Raw genomic sequence first — 19323 nt, forward strand, 5'->3', positions numbered from 1 at the left:
GCAGGAGGGCCCAGTTCACTGTGGGTGGTTCTGTTCCTAGGCCGTTTAAGGAAGTTTAAGGAAGCTGTGACCTAGCCAGCAGGCATTGCTCCTCCCTGGTTCGTTCTTTGAGTCCCTGCCCTGGCTTCCCTCAGTGGTTGACTATAACCTGCAAGTATAAGGCAAATAAACCATCCCCTTAAATTGCTTTGGGTCATGGAGGATGTCACAGCAGCAGGAAGGAAACTAGAACAGCCCTTGAGATCAACTATGTCAGAGCACACATTCTGTTTGAACTCTCCCCAACCCTTCACGTGTGCCCACACTTGGACACACTCTGATACACTCACAGCCACTCTACCAGTGATGGACTGTCCTCGGATTAATATGATTGGAAACATCAGACAGAGACTCTTTCCAAAGCCCATTTTCTGCAAGGCAGGCAAATTGTGCCCTTATTTTCCATCATCTCTACTTCATCTGTAATCAGCAAATGGGGCCCCTCAGCCTGCATTCTGTTTCATGTGCAATCTGTTAGTCACACCGAGCTTGCCCAACACCGGACCTTCTCATTTTGAAATTCAGGAGTAGCAGGGGAAGCCTAGGGCAGAAGATTGTAATTTGGGAGAGAAGGGGAAGTCAAGAATAAGATCACCTGTTCTGAAGAGGGCTGGTACAGAAGGAAATTGCTTTGCTTCATCAGTGTCTGCACCTCTGAATGGATGTGTCCCTGTCATCCCGCCCTCCATCTCCAGTGACCTAAAATTCACATAATTTCAAACATTCACAGAAACCGATTCCTCTGTGCATGGCTTGTGCACTTACCCCCTCTATTGTCAGCAGATGTGTCTAAATCTTTTCTGCTTCACAGCCAGGCTTCAGCCGCCCTGTGGAAATGAATGAAGGCCCTTAAACAGATTTTTCAAACTTCTCAGTTCCAGCATCCTTCCAGGGTTTGCGTAGGTGGAACAGACTCTGGCCTCTTAGGGTCTTATTCTGAACCTGAGAATTAAATAGCCCTGCAATAAATTAACAGGAGAATGGCATGCTTTTTACACATAAGTAGGAGACACTAAAGGAAAATAAAATTTCTCAAATGAAGAGACAAGCATGAGGGCACTTGGCTGTAATCCTAACACTTGGGATGTAGAAACAGGAGGACCAGAAGTCAGGGTTGGGGTGTGGATGGGGTAGGGCGGGGTGGGGGCACCCTCTGTGACACAGTGAGTTTCAGGCCAGTCGGGGATACTGGAGACAGTCTCCAATCCAAACAACACAGCCTCAATGCTTACTTAATGACTGACTAGGGGTGGCAGTTTTAGAATTATTTCATCAGATGTATTTATGCACATTTTTTTCCCACCCAGGACTCTCCATCTCTGAAATTCCTCTCTCCTACTCCAGGCCAGACACCTCGCAGTCGGCACCCCCCTTCCCCCTCCGCCTGTGGCACTGATGTTTCTTTGCTGTTGGCTAAGCGAGGGCAGAGTGTCCCTCTTGAGTCTGCTGATTTTCAAGTACCTTTAGTTTACAATAGTCCTTCTGCCAAGTGGCATGTTTTCAAGTGGCATGTGCTGCCGCCTTTCATTCATTTGCTAAATGCTTCCCTTGCAGAATGAGAAGTGTAGTCGTTTTATAAAGCACTGCAGGTTATTCCGATAGACTGTCTCCCTCGGCAACTGCTTGCCTAGTCAACTAACAAATTAACAGGCCTTTGAAAATCGCTGTTCATTGATCCCAAAATTGTCCTTTTATAATCTAGATGGCTTCCCTTCTTGCAGCAGGAGTGTTGAGAGTAGCCATGTTTCTTTAAGGAAATCCTTAAATTAATTGCCACGGATGCCTTGATGGTGCTTGATGTATACACACTCGCCCATGCGTGCAGTCATGCAATTGTTCTGAATATTGATGGGTTTATATTATATTTTATCGATCGGTTTATAATCACCTGTGTGTGTGTGTGTGTGTGTGGTTTGTAATCAGCGTTTTTTCTGTATATGGTCGGAGCAGGGGGAATGTTAGGTGGGTGCCATGGTATATTAATCATAGCTTCTAATAGAGTGAATCTGTCTGTCTGTCTGTCTGTCCATCCATTTGTCTGTCTGTCTGTCTTTGTATCATCTATGGGACTTATTAGAGTGGCTTACTAACTGTGGTACAGCTAGTCCAACTATGGAAGGTCCAAGAATCCAGTTGTTCAGTCCAAAAGGCTGGATGTCCCAGCTGGTTCTCAGAATGTGTTGGAATCCTAAAGAAGTAGCCTCTGATGCTGGGGAAGGAGGGACTTGACAGCCAGAGAGAGCGAGAGAGAGCAAGCAGGCAAAGAGCCAGGCGCATCCTTCTTCCCTGTCCTTTATGTCAGCATGTATGCTTCCACACCCCAGCGTTCGGGATGGGTGCTGGGGATATGAATGCACGTCCTCATGCTTGTACAGCAAGTGCTCATCTCCAGTGGTCAAGCTCCCTGACCTCCTGTCTTTCCTTTCCTTATTTATATGGGGGCAGTTTTGCCATTTCCTAAGGTAATCAATAAAAACTGAAACAGTTATTTTACTGTACATTTAGTCATCAGCTAATAAAGCTCATAGATACAATGAACAGTTATTTATTAGCTTTGAAATTTGTATATATGCGTATGTATGTATGTGCATATATATAGTCTCTAAAAGCATAAGCATAAGCATCTTATGTATATATTATGTATATATATAATATAATATATTTATGGCACCTTATGTATATACTATATATACATAACATATAGTAACATATCTCTAGTGTCTGAAAGCAGAATACTCTTATATTATGAAAAACTTTTAAAAAACTGTATCAGTCAGTTCCCTTTTAAGCCTCTAACAGACACAAATCTTTTTTCCTCTTACCCTCACCCTCCCAGAGTGGAGAATCTCAGTATTAATTGGAGCAAAGATGATTGTACTGCTGTTTCTAAGATTTTATCAGGTCTCTGGCAAGCTAATGTCCTGGCATGGGGTCCATTTGCTCTGCATATCTATTCTGCACAGCAATGAGAGTGCCTTGATTAATATGTTACAAGAAAATAAAATGGATTTGGAAAAAATCATAACATGCTTTCATGAATATTAATTCACATTTGTATGGAATTGGACATGATTTTAAGTATACTTCTGGAGGCGCCTTCAATATGAATGGAGGCCTGGTGTCTGAAGAGACCAAATGTCTGAGGCAAATTATTTCTTGTTTGTTGTTTGTTTGTTTTATCTTTCAACTCAGGGTTTCTCTGTCTAGCCCTGGTTGTCCTGGATTAGCTCTGTAGTTCAGGCTGGCCTTGAACTCACAGAGATCCACCTGCTTCTGCCTACTTGATTTCTGGAGTTACAGGTGTGCATCGCCGTGCGTGGCTTCTTACTTGTTTAAGTTTGGATCTCTTGGAGATCAGGCTACTTCTCATTGCGTAGCAGGAGATGATCTTGAATTTCTGATCCTCCTGCCTCAATCTCCCAAGTGTTAGGATTATAGACATGTGCTGTCACTCCTGGTTTTGTGTGGCACTAAGATTGGAACCCAGGTCCTCATGCATGGTAGGCGAGTGCTCGACCCACTGAGCTACACCAGTAAGCCAGTATTGTACGTAATAGGCTGGATTGATGTATTTAGAAAGCAAATATTGACTACTGACTACTTTTCTGGTTTACTCTGACGCAGGAGGGCTGCTGGAGCCAGCTGTTCAGTGGTGTGCCCTTTTCCTCTTTCAGGAGATCATGGTACCACCTGCCTTCTGTTCCTTGCACAAGCTGTGCTCTGATTCACATGTAGGTCATACGCAGGGCAGCCCTCAGTTCCAGCCCTCTGGTCTGGTCTAGAACATTTGATCTGGGCTTAGCATCCTTTTAAAAAATATTTAATTCACATTGCTAGTGTATATCTGAGTTGCTTGATTAGCGTGTGTTCCTTTAATCCTGACACTCACGAGGAGCAGGGACGCACCCTCAACCCCTGCCACCACCACACACAAGTGCATTGCATTCTTAGCACTATACAGGCCAGTTCTGCTATGGAACGAAGGATAAATGGAGTGAAGTCCTGTGTTAGCTCATCCAACCTGATGCAGAAAAAACATCACACATTGGAGCCCAGACACAGTGTGCACATCTGCAATGCAGCACTTGGGAGGCAGAAGCAGAAGGGTCAGAGTTCAAGGTCAAGCTCCAATGCACAGTGACTTTTAGGCCAGACTAGACTACATGAGACCCTATCACCAAAAACACAGAGGGAGAAAGGTAGAAGATCATAAATTTAGTAACTAATAGTAAAGAAATGTATGTCTCATTTTCGTAGAGGAGATGAAAAAAGTAACAAAATGCCATTGGGTTTGTTGTCTGGTACAATTTAATTTCACCCAGACTGTGCCTTCTTCTGGCTATGTCTTGACATGTTGGGAGGTGCCCACAAACTCTTAGGCCTCTTTTATTCATGAGAACTCTGATCTCATGAGCCCGCCTCCCAAAATGCCCATGGCATCACCATATTTGGTAGGATTTCATCATGTAAATTTGAGGGCAACGCATTCAGAGCAATGTGTGTCCTATGTATTGGTTTTTATTGGCATCTCCTACAGGAGCATAAGCAACATGCCATTGGCTACACCACTTAGGAAAACACCCTCCTCCCAGCAGCCTTTAACTACCTATAGCTCCTGGGCCAGGTGGAGTCATCTTTGTTTTCAAAAGTGCCTTCAAGGGTATAGAGCCCTAGAACTGTGTATGAGGTTCAGCATCGAAGAGCGTTTTCTTCATGAGACGCATCATATCTATTTAATTATAAATAACCAAATGACAAACCGTGTGTGTGTGTGTGTGTGTGTGTGTGTGTGTGTGTGTGTTCACTGTGTGTAAACTTAATGTGTGGACTACCTGTAAGGTCATGTAGCCTGAGATTTTTGCCCTACAGTTTCTAAAGAGTCAGGTCTCCCAGCCCAGCTCATCAATTACACATCTTGGTGATAGTAGTGTTCACTTTGCAGAGGAGGTAAAAAAAAAAAAAAATTAAGGACTCTCAGACTCCCCTGTTTCCATGCCCTCAGGCTGGGGTTGCTCCTCTTGGTTTTACGAGGGTACTGGGTCACCCTAGCTCATGCTTGGGGCCTCACGCTTGCTCTACAGGTGCTGGTTGAGGCCCCCATCTGAGCAGTCGTTTCCTCAGCCCTGACACTTGCCTTCTTTCTGGCTTCATTTCCCAGGCCCTGCTGTGATTGCTATGGGGCAGTTTCTTTCGAATTGAGCACATACTTAGTGCTCATTTTGGAAACCTGAAGTGATTGATGCACTAATTTGGAACCAAAGTGCATCGGACTGCCTCTGGGAAGTCACTGTGTAGGGAGCAGAGGAAGCTCCGAATGAGTCAAGTCCTGAGTGAATGTGCACTGTTGACCTAAATACAACCCACGGCAAGGGATCCCGTAGTCTTAGGGAAGGCAAAGCTGTCCTTGGGGGACCAAGTGCAGATGTTGACAGTGTGTGCAGGAGATGCCCATTATAGTTTATCTGCCATAGATATTCACATCCCCAAGGCTGCTCCCCTGCAGAGACTGCTTGTACCAAGATTAACTGAACCCCATCTCCCCTCTCCAGTTGTGTACCCCAAACCCTGTCTCCTTGTTTATCTGGACTTACTACCCCGGCTCCTTGTTCAGAGGTACGCAATCACGGTGCTTCTCTGCAGCTCAATACAGTGAGCACACTGAGCTTGGGAGCTGCTGAGGCCTCTCTGCTCCAGAGCCCCTTCTGCCTGCCTGCCTGACCCCAGCCTCCAGCTTTTATGTCTGTGCCTGTGTTCATTTGCTGTCTCTTCTTTATTCCCTCATTGCTCTAGTCAGGTCCAAGTCCCTTGATTCGTGATAAATGTGGCAGTGCTCAAACCTGTGATCCTGGCAATACGAGGAAGATTCCCAAGGCTTGCTGCCCAGCAAACCCCTGGCCAATGAGAGACTCCGTCTCAAAAACAAGGAGAGCAATTGAGCAAGGCAGTGGAGACTTAACCTTTGCCTTCTACATTCGCATGTACCGATAGATGTACCTTAACACTCAACCACGAATACACGCAAGCACAAAGGAACAGGATTGACATATTTGTGGTGTCCTTAGGGGTTCGGGAACACTTGGTCACCGTTTCTGTATCCAGCCCCTCCTTGCTGATAACCTTATTTAATCTGTATTTCTGCTGTGACCTCCTCGGATATTCATGTAACCACCACTTCCCCTGCCTTTTCTTCTTTTATGCAGAAAGATGTAGCAGTGAAGCCTCAGGAACGTGTGGAGAAACGGCAGGCTCCCCTGACCAAGAAGAAACGAGAAGCCCTTACCAACGGCTTGTCTTTTCACTCGAAGAAGAGCCGGCTCAGCCACTCGCACCACTACAGCTCGGATCGAGAAAATGACCGAAACCTGTGCCAGCACCTTGGGAAGAGAAAGAAGATGCCTAAGGGACTGAGACAGGTGAGCAAGCGTGGTTCGTTCTGTCCCAGGACCTCCTCCTCTGGCCTCCTGCGCCTCTGTAGTTCTCAGTAGGTGACAGTTGTCTTTAACACGATGACGCAGAGATTGTTTTTGAAAGTTGTACGTCTGTTTCTAAGTAATAGACTCACAGTCTAGGTGTGTTCTCAGTATCTGACTAACAGTCCAGCATCGGCACCCTTTGATGTTAATGTTTGCTGTCCTTCAGAGCTCCATGTAGTACCGCTGGTACATGGAGGAGGTGGTCTGGCTTCTGTAGAGATCTTTGTGGCGAGGACAGATGGCTGCTTGGAGAAATTGGTCATAAATGTTGTATACCTCAGGGTTCAGGTGTGCTAAAAATGGTGGTCTCTGTGTGAGCAGGACCTTATGTAAATACTGTGGCATGTGGGAGGACACTGGCAAGGAAGCGTGCCCACCTGTGTTCCACCATTGTTTTTCACAACCCTGAGACACAGGACACTATGACTATTGTTTGAACAAATGTTTTGTTGTGGGGGTGGTCTCTGGCCTGTTGATAATTAGGTTACAATGATCCACAGGCAAATACAGTGCTTTGCATTTGGGAAGCCTGTCTGCCTCTGTAAATCCCTATGTGAGGCAGATTGATAATGCAAAGCATGGCTGTTCAGAACTGTTTCTCCTCACAGAGTTGCTTTAGTGCTTGTAGAGTTACCTGAGTCCTTTGTGGGTTTTTTTTTTGAGAGGGTTTTATGTAAGATTGCTGTCACTTAAAAGGAACAAAGAAAAGAGTTGTCACGGTTGACAGAATAGACTGCACAGGTAAGTTTCTAGTTTGCTGATATTTCTCTGCAGAGCGTTAAGATCTGAGACCACAGAAAACAGTGGCTCCCAAACCTCACAGGTCATCAGAGCCGTATCAAGGACTGCACTAAACACACATCACCCAAACTCTGTCCGTGAGCTAATGGAATCTTTACAGTGTACAAAGTCTACAGCCTGATCACGGTCAGACTGGTTTGGATGTCACTTGTGTGAAACTTGAGAAGTGTTATTCTGAGTGATGGTTTTTAGTTATGGGCTTGGGAAGATAAAAAGCCTTAAGAGCATGGAATGGGCTGTTTGGTGTCCTAAAAAGAGTGAAGGGTATTCCTGTATAGAGACATGTAAAGTGATGGGTGTCAGCGAGGACACAGAAGGCCTGTACCATAATGTCCCCAGCACCATACTCACTTGTCAGTCATGTTGTTAATACTTATCTGTAGTTATACAGTCTGCAGTAAAACTGGGCTACCGGCCTTCAGTGTGTGGCATTAGCTAGCAAGTCATGCAGTAACCCTGCCTAGTGGATAACTGCCGTGTGTGCTTTAGAGATCCAGAGACTGGGACTGCAAGAGATGACGTGGTTTGTCACAGAGCACCTTTGCTATGCGGGATTTAGACACAGTTTCTCTAGCCCCTTAGTTGGCTCTGTTTTCCCTGTATATTCTGTTTTCTTTTGTTTGGCATAAGGGTTGGACATAGAGAGTTAAAAAAAAAAAAACAACAACAACTCTGCAGATCATAGGATGGAGGGAGGATGACCTACATGGCCAAATGGAGCATTGATCTTGGAAGCTGCCTGAAGATTCTGTGCGCGTGTGCGCATGTTGGTGCATGTGCATGTGTGTGCCGGTGTGAGGGCAGCTGGGGAGATGGGATGGAGAGAATGAAGGGAGAACTAGGTTCCATAAAATACGATGTTGCTCTGGAATTTGTGTTTCTCACTTATGTACCAATACAGTCCCCGCTGGAGAGAGGATACTCTATTTTCACCTTCCTCCCAGGCTCTCTTGCCTTCATAAAGTGATGTAGAACTACTTCTTACACTGTCAGGCGAGAGACCACTTCACTTCCATCCTCAGGCCAAGTGGTAATGCCTTCCTTTATGACTCGATCTCACTTTTCTTTCCTTTGTCTTAAAAGTCCTTCTCGTGATTTTTGTGAAGCCAGGAGTTCCGAGTTTCTTCTGCGAAAACATTAGTGAGGATCACAGAAGGCTATACGGGCATGCGCCTGGAATCTGACTAGCCTTTGATCTTAATGGCCTAATGATATTTTTGATATTAATGATATTTGCAGTCAAAGCCTTCTTTGTTCTACATTTGAAGAGTACTTGCTTTGCAAATAATAGATGAATCCTACCATTTGCCTACAGTACCAAAGAAATAGTATCATCCTGTGTCCTTTATTCATGCCTAAATATACTAGTTTATCAAGAATTCCATTTCTGTTAAGAGAAGTAGAGTTGATAACTGAGGTAAAATCATGGTTCACATTATTGGTAATAGTTTTAGAATCATTCTCTGTCACTGCCCTACTGGAAAATTCAGTTCCTGAAGTAGGTTCCTCAAGTTATTCCTTCTGAGTCTCATGATAACACGTCACAAGTAACATGGGCAAATAGACTGTCATAGACTGTGGACAAAGGTCTGTGGACAAAGACCGTAGTGGGCCTAAAGAAGGCAACTTGTGTTTAGTCTGTCCATATTCGAAGACATTTAAAGGAGAGGAGAAACATTTGTAGGGCATGGTGCCATTTCATGTGAACATTGATTGGCAAAAGGCAAGACAATATATGTATAATTCTAGGAGGTCACTGAGGTGGTTCGACAGGTAAAGGCTCTTGCTGCCAACCTCCAACGGTCCATATTTGATCCTTGGTACTCACACTAGGAGGAGAGAACCAATTCTAGTTAAGTTATCCACCCCTACCCCCAACACACACACACAAACACTCTCTCTCTCTCTCTCTCTCTCTCTCTCTCTCTCTCTCTCAATGTAATAAAAAGACTTTAGAAAGAATGATAAGTGGGATTGCTTTTGTCTTGTGCTAGAGGCCAGTACATACTACAGTCATTGCCCTCTGACCTTTGATTCCTTACAGGGAGAATAATTGAATCTGTCTTAGCTGGAAGGGACCTTGAGTTGAGAGTGAGACGAGAATTTCCAAATTAATGGATCATCCTCTTCTGTTCCTGACTGAGGGGTTTGAAGTCTGAAGACATGTTGATGACAGTGGGCATGAAGAGGAGAGGCCCCCGCTCTTCCTTCTTGACATGTAGATAGTGAATTAACTTTGCATCCTATTAGGGTGATACTTCCTGGGCAGGCAACTTGATACACGGCTTTCCTGTAATTATGGAAGACATTACTCTTTAGTAGAGAGGAAATAATAGGATTCCCCCCCTCCCCCCCCGAGAGTCTGTTGAAGGCAACTGATCTTTTTGCGCTGAGAGTACAATTATATACTTTTAAGAGAGAATGGGGAAAAGGTGTACTTCTAAAGCCAAATTGCTTTCTCCTTCCTTGTCTGATTATAAAACCACAGCTCCTATGATATGTTTCCATTCTGTCAAAAGAAAGTGTTTTAATTGGCACTTAGCTTATTTGCTGGATTATGTTTTTAATGATAAATACATACTGTCTTAGAAGAGGGTTGATCAGTAACTGCATTGGCAAATGGTTGCAGGTTTGAATAACACCATCTCCAGTTCTCTGAAGAGCTGGGGCAAAAACAATCTGATCAAAGGCACACATTGCTATGTCTCTGTGACCCGCTGGTTTGAAAACTTTCTCCCTGGGAAAGGCATGAGCGATGCCTGCTCTGAAATCTCCAGAGTCAGAGCCTGCCAAAGCTCACCGTAGGGAACTAGTGACCTTATGGGGGTTATGGAGCAGGCCTGAGGGGTTGCACACAGTACTGTGGCTGACCTGAGAGCAGGAGCACTGCAGAGTCTTCACCTAGCCATCATAAGATGGCTTGAGTAGTTTATAAATCCCTAGGATCCCCTACTTTGTGTAGGATCCCCCACTTTCTATATTGACCTGTCTAGATCCTCACCCCTCTGCCTTTCTGAAATTTCTCATAGAAGCACGTTTTGGGGGAAAGAAGCTGCCGTCTCGGGGAGTCTTCCCTAGTTATCCACACATATCCATGGTCTAGAGTACTCTGATTTATTCCCCAACTCTCAGAGTCTAGCACACACTGGGAAGGGGCAATAATTTCTCTAGCTCCTTCCTGCTTGAAGTTGGAGGTGGAGTCTAGCATGTGTGTGTCCAAGAGAGATGACTCTTACGAGTCAGGTTCCTGTGGCAAATTCAGGGTACCGTGACAGGATTCTTGCAGGCAGTGCATCTGGGGCTCCATCTGTATGGCCTTCTGTAGAAGCAGAGGGGCAGAAGGAGCACAGAGGAGAGTGCTAGAGGCCACTCTAGCGTAGCTAGAAATCTGGGATCCTTTCCCAGGAAAGCCCTAACTAGTAGCAGCCAGTGCAAGGCTGGTTCCCAGAGTGATGAGCCCAGAATCTGGTTTTTAAGCACTTTGGTGGGTGTTGAAATTTATAGAATCAGTTTGAGGTCTCACCCAGATGGCTTCTAGTGAGGGAGAGAGAGAGAGAGAGCCACCATTTGAAAATAGTAGTTGGCCTGTCCCTCTTGGCTCCATGTAGGCAGTGGCTGCAATGTTGGGATTGAGGCATGTTCATGATATTTATGGCTGGGAAGCATTTTTTTGTAGAAAAGAAAAAAAAAGGAAAATCATTTAATGGTTTTCAGAATAACATCTCATGGATTTAAGTCTAATTTCTAGGGAGTGTGAATATTTTAAACTGTTAAAGAAACACATCAAGCATTGTCTTCTTTAGTTATACTTTCTGTTGGTTATTTAACAGTACACAGGTAGTGAAAAGTAATCACATTTTTTTTATTGTCAAGATAATTTGAGGATCTGGTCTGCAGGGCTCCTATGGGTTTGATAGGAATGTCTGTTTCCTCTGTCCTTCCTCTTAGCAGTTGTTCCATTTATGTGAGGAAAGTCAAAGGCCTTGCCTGAACAGGGCTTGGCTTGAAGTCATGGAGGGAAGTTCTTCTCTGTCTTGACCCTCCTCTCCTTTGTAGACTGCACATTGGTTAGAGCCCATCCATTGAGGTCTCCATGACCTCTCTGAACAACAACAACAACAACACAACAACAACAAAAACAAAAAAAAAGAGGTCACTCCCCACCGTTACAGAGTATTTTGAGAGATGCCCAATAGACTCCTGTGACCGACTTGACTTTGGAGGACCAGGGGAAGATAGTATCCCTTTTAATCCCTCTGACCACCTTAGTACATTTTCTATGTGTGATTATCGAGCACCCAGAAGGGTAGGTATTTCGGTCTGGTACTCTTAACTACTGTGTAATATTTAGATAAAACTTGGGCAAAACCCAATCAACCAAGCTTTGGTTTGACATACTTGTTTATTTTTTAAGTCATCCTAGTAATTATTATGGCGGGTAGACCCGTAGATCCACTGATTTAAACAGCAATTTGACATCAGTGAATTGAACTTTGACCTTTTCTGTACCCTACTCTGACAGTTTAACATGGTTAAGCTTTCCAGCTTTCCATCTCATCCTTGATCATCATAACAGCCATCTCATGAGATGCAATAACATTAACAAACCCATAGTCAGTGAGCCTGGCCTTAATGGTCTTTTGCAAACTGATGCAGATGATAACCATGGCCGTTGCTTGGCTTGGAATGTAGTGCAGTGTAGTACCACCTTAAAGAAAGAAATCTGAATCCAAATTGCATACCTTATAAGTCAACGTGTCTTGTATACATACTGTTAAAACAGGGGTGCCTGGAAACCCAGGTAACCCTATATGGGTGTTGAATGTTTTAGAAGGAGCCTTTGTTCCTGCAGGAAAAAGTACTGCAACAGAATTAAACATGGTGGGATGTTTGCTTGACATTGCAAATCATAAACTGCAGGTGTAGGACCAAGTCTTAAGAGCAGATGTTGATCATTATTATATCATCTTCACAATCAGAGCTCTTAGTACAGATATCCAAGGCAGTTGCTTTAGCTCCCTGTGTAAGCATTACATGCTGGCCTCATCTGGAGAAGAAGGGTGGTTTTGGTGCCGCAAGGTCCAGGTGGATGAGCCTTCTGATATATTTCCTGCCCTTCTGGCAGATCAGCATGTCCAGTGAACGCTTCTTCCAGCTGGGACTGCTACCCCAGGCTGGCCTTTTATCTCTTTTAGTGTGACTGACGCTGTCTTGGGAGCACTCTGTGATACTGGTTATTGTAGAAATTACCTTGCAAAAGGAAGATTTGTAATGGAAAACTTAGATTAAACAAATCTTGCCAAAGCCACATTTCTGAAGACCTGCTAATTAGTTTTGAGTGGAAATCTAGGCCAAAAGCCACTCAGGTATTTATCCAGCGTGACTGCAGAGCCAACAGAAGTCTTGAAATGGGAGTGTTTGAAACGCCGATGTAATTTGGGATTGTAGTTTCATAATGAAAGTACATATGAACTTTGCTATGTGCTCTTTCATAAATTTGCTGTAATAGCTAAGTGCCTGGAGGTACCTGGAGCTAGTGTTAAGAAATGTGAGCTGCAGTCAAACCATTTTTAACTCATACTTCAGAATCTCACTTAAAATGTTAATTGGGATTTCATTTGCTTTTCAAAAGTCAGAGGATATGAGCACTCTGGCTGTGGAGGCAGGTAGGCTAGGTGCGGATCTTTCCCTGCCCTTCTACCCAGACCCAGGCCTCCAGTTTCATCCCCAGCTTTGAAGCAGAGCACCTGCTACAGCCTCTCTCCCCCACCTCCACTGGATCACACAGATCTTCACCTCTAACCGCCTCCTCCCCACCCCCCCACCCCCCCACCCCTCGTGACTCTCTCTCTCTCTCTCTCTCTCTCTCTCTCTCTCTCTCTCTCTCTCTCTCTCTCTCTCCCTCTCCCCCTCCCTCCCTCCCTCCCTCCCTCCCTTCTCCTCCCTCCCTCTCTCTCTCTCTCTCTCTCTCTCTCTCTCTCTCTCTCTCTCTCTCTCATTGCTTTATCCCAGCTCCCAGCTGTGGCCAGGTAGACTGACTGCAGATTGTCACCTCATCCCCAGCTCCTCCAGCTGCCATCTCCCAGGCTCATCCCCTCCTCTGCCGCAGACCATCTGCTAAGGGTTCTCTTCTCCCCCTGCCTCCATCTCCAGTGGACCACACAGATCCTCCCCTCCTAACCATCCCCCGTCCTGTTGCTTTATAACAAGCCCTCAACTTCCTGGGAGCTCACAGGCCACTCTGGCCAGGGAAGCGGGGAGGCTAACTGCAGATCTTCACCTCTTCCTCCATCCCAACAAAATTTAGTTCCCCAGGGTCTCATCCTCAGCTCTGTGGCCAGAACACCTGCAGCAGTGTCCCTTCTGCCTCCCCAACCCCTATACCATTGCCCCTCCAGACATGTTTGTCCTTAGTGCTTTTCCCAACCCCCCAACCCTAGCAGGCACTCCCTGGAAACCCACAGGCCACTCTGACCAGGGAAACCAGCAGGCTAATGGCAGATATTCCCCTTGCTAGCCCCCTGCACACACACACACACACACACACACACACACACACACACACACACACACCGCCTCCATTCCTTTAAGTCCAAATCCCCAGTGTCATCCCAAGGTCTGTGGCAGGTCTTCTGTAGACTCTCCTCTCTCTCTGCCCCTGTTCCCAGAGGTCTACCTAAGCATATCCTGGTGGAACGCCCTGCTTTTCCCACCCCTGTAAATTCCCTCCCCCAGCCCTTCCCTTTACCTACCTGTCAGCTCCCAGTAACTAGAAACACCCCGGTTTGTTTATCTGGAACGCCCAGTGGTATTCCAGGACCCCAGAAAGAATGTCCCAACAAACACCACACTCGCCTAAGAACTAGAGAGGAAAAAGAAACCAAGGGACAAAACTCCCACCTGGCAAACACACAAGACTAAATATCAGCACCCAGAATCACTATCTCCTTCTCAGTCCCAGATGCCTATTTGCCAGTGTAGAAACACAACCTGTAACAACCAGGACAGTTTCCACTAGAGCCCAGCCACCCTACCGCAGCAGGCTCCGACATAGGTGAAGCCCAAGAAAAAGACCTTAAAGCAGCCTTGATGAATATGATAGAGGCTCTTAAAGAAGAAAGGGATGAGTGAGTGCCTTCAAGAAATCCATGAAAACACGCATAGTGGAAGGAAAAGAATACAACTGTTTAAGACCTGAAAGTGGAAATATAAATCAATAAAGAAGACTCAAACTAAGAAAGTCTGGACACCAAAAATTTAGGACCTTGGACATGTGGCTGACAAGCATAGGGTTGGTTATAACTCTTTTGATTTAAGCTGCATTTCGAGAGCTGGAAGATGTCTCAGTGGCTAAAGTTCTACATCGTTCCACACTTACAGAGGAACTAAGTTTAGTCCACACCACCCCTGTCATGCCTCTGAAAGTTCACCTCCAGGGGAGCCAAATGCCTCTGACCTCTGGAGGTCACCTGCAGTCAGATGCACATTCCCACGCATGAACATACATGTGTACATGCAATTAAAGAATACAGTTTACAGTTGTGCATTTGGGAGACAGATGAACTGTGCATTTTTCCCTCGGTGAGCTGTGCATTTTTCCCTCTCAAGAGGATACAAGGTTGTCTACATGTAGCCTGACTGCAGCTACAGAACATGTCTGCTCGCAGCAATCCCATCCCTACACAAGCCTGTACATGACAGGTATGAGTAGGAGTTGGAAGTGGGTGGGTGACTATGGCTTACAGTGGTGTTGGTGGGGATCCAAGCAGATGGCTGCGATAGCCACGTGCTGCGAGAGATTCCCCGTGGGAGTTGATGGCGGTGACAGGCGACTCACAATGTGCTATTTACAGTTTGGGTTTGCAGTCTTTCAGTGACATCTGAATGCTCTTTAGCAACTGCTTTCATTATTGCCTTTCGAGGAGCTGCTAATTGAAAATGAAATAGTGGGTGGGCTTTGAGGCAGGCAGGCAGGGACAGGTCCATGTGGTAAATGCTTGTTGAGAACCGTTGGGCATCTTCACACCCAATCTGTGGACCTTTTTCAAAATAGGAGAAGCCAAAGGTGTGTTTTGAGATTCTGTACGCTTGAGCCAGTCCCTACCCTAAGAATCACATGTGTACCTGTGGGTCTGCAAAGGAACCCGAGTGAGTGCCAGCTGCTCTCTGCTCTCTCTGTGTGGCTAAATGCGTGCAACCGTGATGTGTCAGGTCTCCTGCCATCTTGTGACTGTCTCATAGGATACAGTCTATTTTTTCCCCCCTCTAAGCGTTTGCACAGGCTCCACTGTTGCTAATGATTACACAGTGCCTTTGTTTGAGGAGGTTGAATTGCAGAAGTTTGTGTGTGGATGTATTCATGTGGAGGCCAGGGTACAACCTTCGGTGACATTCCGCAGGTGCCTAGGATTTTATAGGGGGGAGGGACTGGGGCTCAGACTCAGGTCCTTGTGCTGAGGAAGCAATTGCTTTACTCACTGAGCCAGCTTCTCAGTCCTTGGTTGTGTGATCTCTCAACCTTTGGGATTTACTGTGTATTCAGGTTCTTGTGTGTGGCTTTTCTATCTATAATTCTTAACCCGTGATACAGCTCTGTTGGAATTAGGCATGACGCCGGAGCACGATGAGAAAAGGATGTGGTGTTGGTTCGGTTGAGCTGATGGCAGACGGTGACCCCAGCTCAACACGGGGTTATGCTGCGTCCTTCAGTTTCAGAGCTGCTGACTCGCACACCTCCGGTGTTACTGAAACTGTCGTTTCCTTAAATGTTTATGTGCGGAATTGTTTATTACTCACCCTCAAAATAAGTTTGCATACCTCTTTCTGAAGGGCGGTTTTCAGACCACCTGTGTCAGAGCTTGTCCCGTGCTTGTGGTGCTTGTGTGACAAGGCATTCTCAGCTGCTGTCCCTGGAGTTGACTCCCCGGCAGGTGCTGCAAGAGTCAGACTTGGAACTTTTATTTGGGGCCAGTAAGACGGCTCAGTGGATAAAGAAGCTTGTTGTCCAGCCCGAGGACTTGGGTTCAATTCCCAGAACCTATGTCATAAACAGAAAATATCTGAGCTGTCCTCTGATCGTAGCACAAGGACACATGCCTATGCACCTCCTCCTCATTCTCACCCACGCCCACACCCACAATTTTGTGGGGAAGGGCTCCATTTGTGGGTGGATGCTTGTGTGTGCACATGTGTACATGGGTATGATGTCCCCCCCGAGGCTACCTCCCCAGGCCTTATATACTTATTTTTAATCACTAAATAAGAAACTTCTGACAGATCTTAAAAATAAATAAATAAAAGAAACACCTTGTATGAAATTAATTTGATAAATAGCATAGTATTCCTGCTTGAGGCATTCATATACTGAGCTCTCTTCTGTCATATTATTAACGAGAAAGAAGTGCTTTTGCTGCATGCTATACACGCATCAATGTTCACCTAGATGTTTCCGATGGTTGTTTTTCCTATGACTTTATTTGAATGATCCAAGAAGAATAGTGCTCCAGTCTTGTCTCTGAAACCCCCTCAAATGAAACTGCTCTAAGTGTATCAGAGGAGTTGGCTTTTTTCCTTGATTCAAATTCCCCTTTACTTATACAAACACGTTTTGGGTGGCTGGAGGGCCGGCTCAGTGTTCTACAGTGCTTGCAGAGTACCTGAGTTCAGTTTGCAGCATCCATATCCGGCTGCCCACAGCCTCCTGTGGCTCTAGCTGCAGGGAGATCTGACACTATCTTTGGCTTCCTTGGGTACCAGCACACATCAGGCCTACAGACACATAAAGTGTGTAAAATACATCCCTTCCCAGGTATAAAATTCGCCACTATTTGGGAGTATCGTGGTCGGGATTGATACTGTTTTTCTTCTTAACCAGGAAACCCTCTGCTTAGTAAAATAATGAACTTGAAGTTCTGCGAACTTTTAAGGGCATTCTTGGCTCTCCTGTTTAAATAACAGAAGCCACACTTAGGGCTTCCCAGTTGCCTGTGGCCTGTCAACAGCAGATAGCGCTTGTTTTCCACACACTGGTGAGGAGGCCAGAAATGATCTTCCCCTCAGGATGAACAGTTGCTTCTGAGATTAACACACCACACAAGAAAGGCTGTTAATAATGACTTTTGAGTTTTAAAAAAAAAAAAAAAAAGCAAAGACCAAGACGATGGGGAAATCCTCTGACACTGAGTGAAACGTTAACACAGGGTAATGGGCCTGGTGTGTTTTGCTGGAAAACTGAATAGCATTTTCTGACTCTTCATCTTCCCTCATGCATGATTTATTGTCACCTGGTTCCTGCCTCCCTGTAATTAGAACTCCACATCTCTGTTTCTCCAATAGAGAGCAGTGTGTGGAGAGTGGTTTTGTGGAATGCTGACCATCTTAATAATGACTGAATCAGAGTGGCTGTGATTACTCATAAGAGATTCTCAAGATATGGACATTGTTTTAATAGAAGGAATGGGTAGGCAGGGTCATTAGACCCTTACCTGAGACTCAAGTTACCTACTTCCTGGGCCACTTGCACGTGTTTTTGTGGTAGAGTTAATATAGGATGGGAGGTTAACAGAAGAAATGACTTGGTGTAGCCATGGGGAGGTCTCTTAAAGGGTCCTCATGCGTAAGTGGTCATTCACCCATGCTCCTGTAATCCCCATGAGCTCATTGCCTAGCCAAAGCTGGAGTTGGGTGGACTTGTGCTCAGAGAGGTGAGTAGAGTGTTGTTCATGTCTCCGTAGGACAAGCCTTGCAAATGTGAGGACTTCCCACGGTTTTCCCATTACTGTGAAGATCCTGGGTGTAGACAGTGATTCCTGCAGCCCTCGCCATGTCCTTCCTGAAGCTCACTATGCTCCTTGGTGTTCTGTTCCTGAGATGTCCTTTAGCTTTGCACCCCCTTTCTCTGTGCCTCTTGAGTTAACCTCAGTGGCATGAGGAACCCCTAAGATCAATCCTAAGCTTCTGCCTCCAGGTCTGTTGCTGCCAATTCATGCTAGTTCTTTCCACAAAGCATTTATTTTTATCTTTAACAAGTTTTCTTCTTAACAGATACACAGAAATATAAAGGTTGTGCATATTAATGTGTGTATATATATATATATATATGTTTGCACAATGCTTAAATAAAGCAGAGCGTGTTTGTTTCCTGACTCCTTTTCCATTTTTGTAGTTAAAGACTGTTTTCTAAGTTTTATCACATTTTTATGTATCTTGGGTGCCTGAATATGGAGGGGCAGGTATGTGTGCACATGACACAGAATACATGTGTAGGCTAGAGGGCAGCTTATGAGAACCAGTTCTTTCTTTCCTCCACGTGGAGACCAAGGATCAAACTCAGGGTTTCAGATTTGCCTTCAGGTACCATCTCATCAGCCTGTGGGAAACTTCTGTTATACATCGCATAATGTTTAACTTAGATTAAATGTGTTTATTTTCTGAAACACTGATCATCCTTTCATCGTAGAAGGGTTCAAAATAATTTCTTGAAACAGATAATATAGACCTGGCATTTTTAATGATTGCTCTGTACAGTGGTACCAAGAAGCTGCGTGCCATAACTTTCAAATAGTTTCTCAGCCTTTCCCATCCTCCTACTGCTGTCCAGCCTCTGGCCACCATCACTATAATCTCAAATTTCTGGGTAATTGAATCATTTGCGGATTCAGCGTGAGTGCGACCACGTGCTCCTCCCCGTGCTTGACCTGTTTCACAGAACATAATTTCTGGTTCCAGCCCTGTTGTTAAGCGGCGGGATTTCATTCATTTTTATGGGCTGAGGCAAATAAACAGTGCGTATCCGGATGTGAAATTCTAGCCACACCCCCGCCCTCACCACCCCCCCCCCCTTTCTCCTTTCGTGTAAGAAGTGCTGCGCTTTCCTCGTGGTGGTTCCGGTTTCCAGTCTTATCTCTTCCAGTCAGGCTCTACTGTATGTTTTAGAAATCTTTAGACTCACGTGTTTGATCCTGTGTGTCCAGAGGCTGATCTTCTCCTTCATGTCTCTGAATGTCAAAAT

General features: G+C 45.3%; 1 protein-coding gene across 6 annotated transcripts in view; it reads left to right on the forward strand.

Annotated features, from left to right (window-relative positions):
* Positions 1-19323, forward strand: part of AUTS2 (activator of transcription and developmental regulator AUTS2) — a 1106846-nt gene that overhangs the window by 276682 nt on the left and 810841 nt on the right. For all 6 annotated transcript variants that reach the window (XM_084762546.1, XM_084762550.1, XM_084762548.1 and 3 more), the window contains exon 2: positions 6240-6452. In XM_084762546.1, coding sequence (XP_084618672.1) covers positions 6240-6452 — 213 coding nt within the window. The remainder of the gene's footprint in view (positions 1-6239; positions 6453-19323) is intronic.

This window comes from Acomys minous (assembly GCF_964271855.1).
Source record: "Acomys minous genome assembly, chromosome: 16".
NCBI classification, from domain to species: Eukaryota; Metazoa; Chordata; class Mammalia; order Rodentia; family Muridae; genus Acomys; species Acomys minous.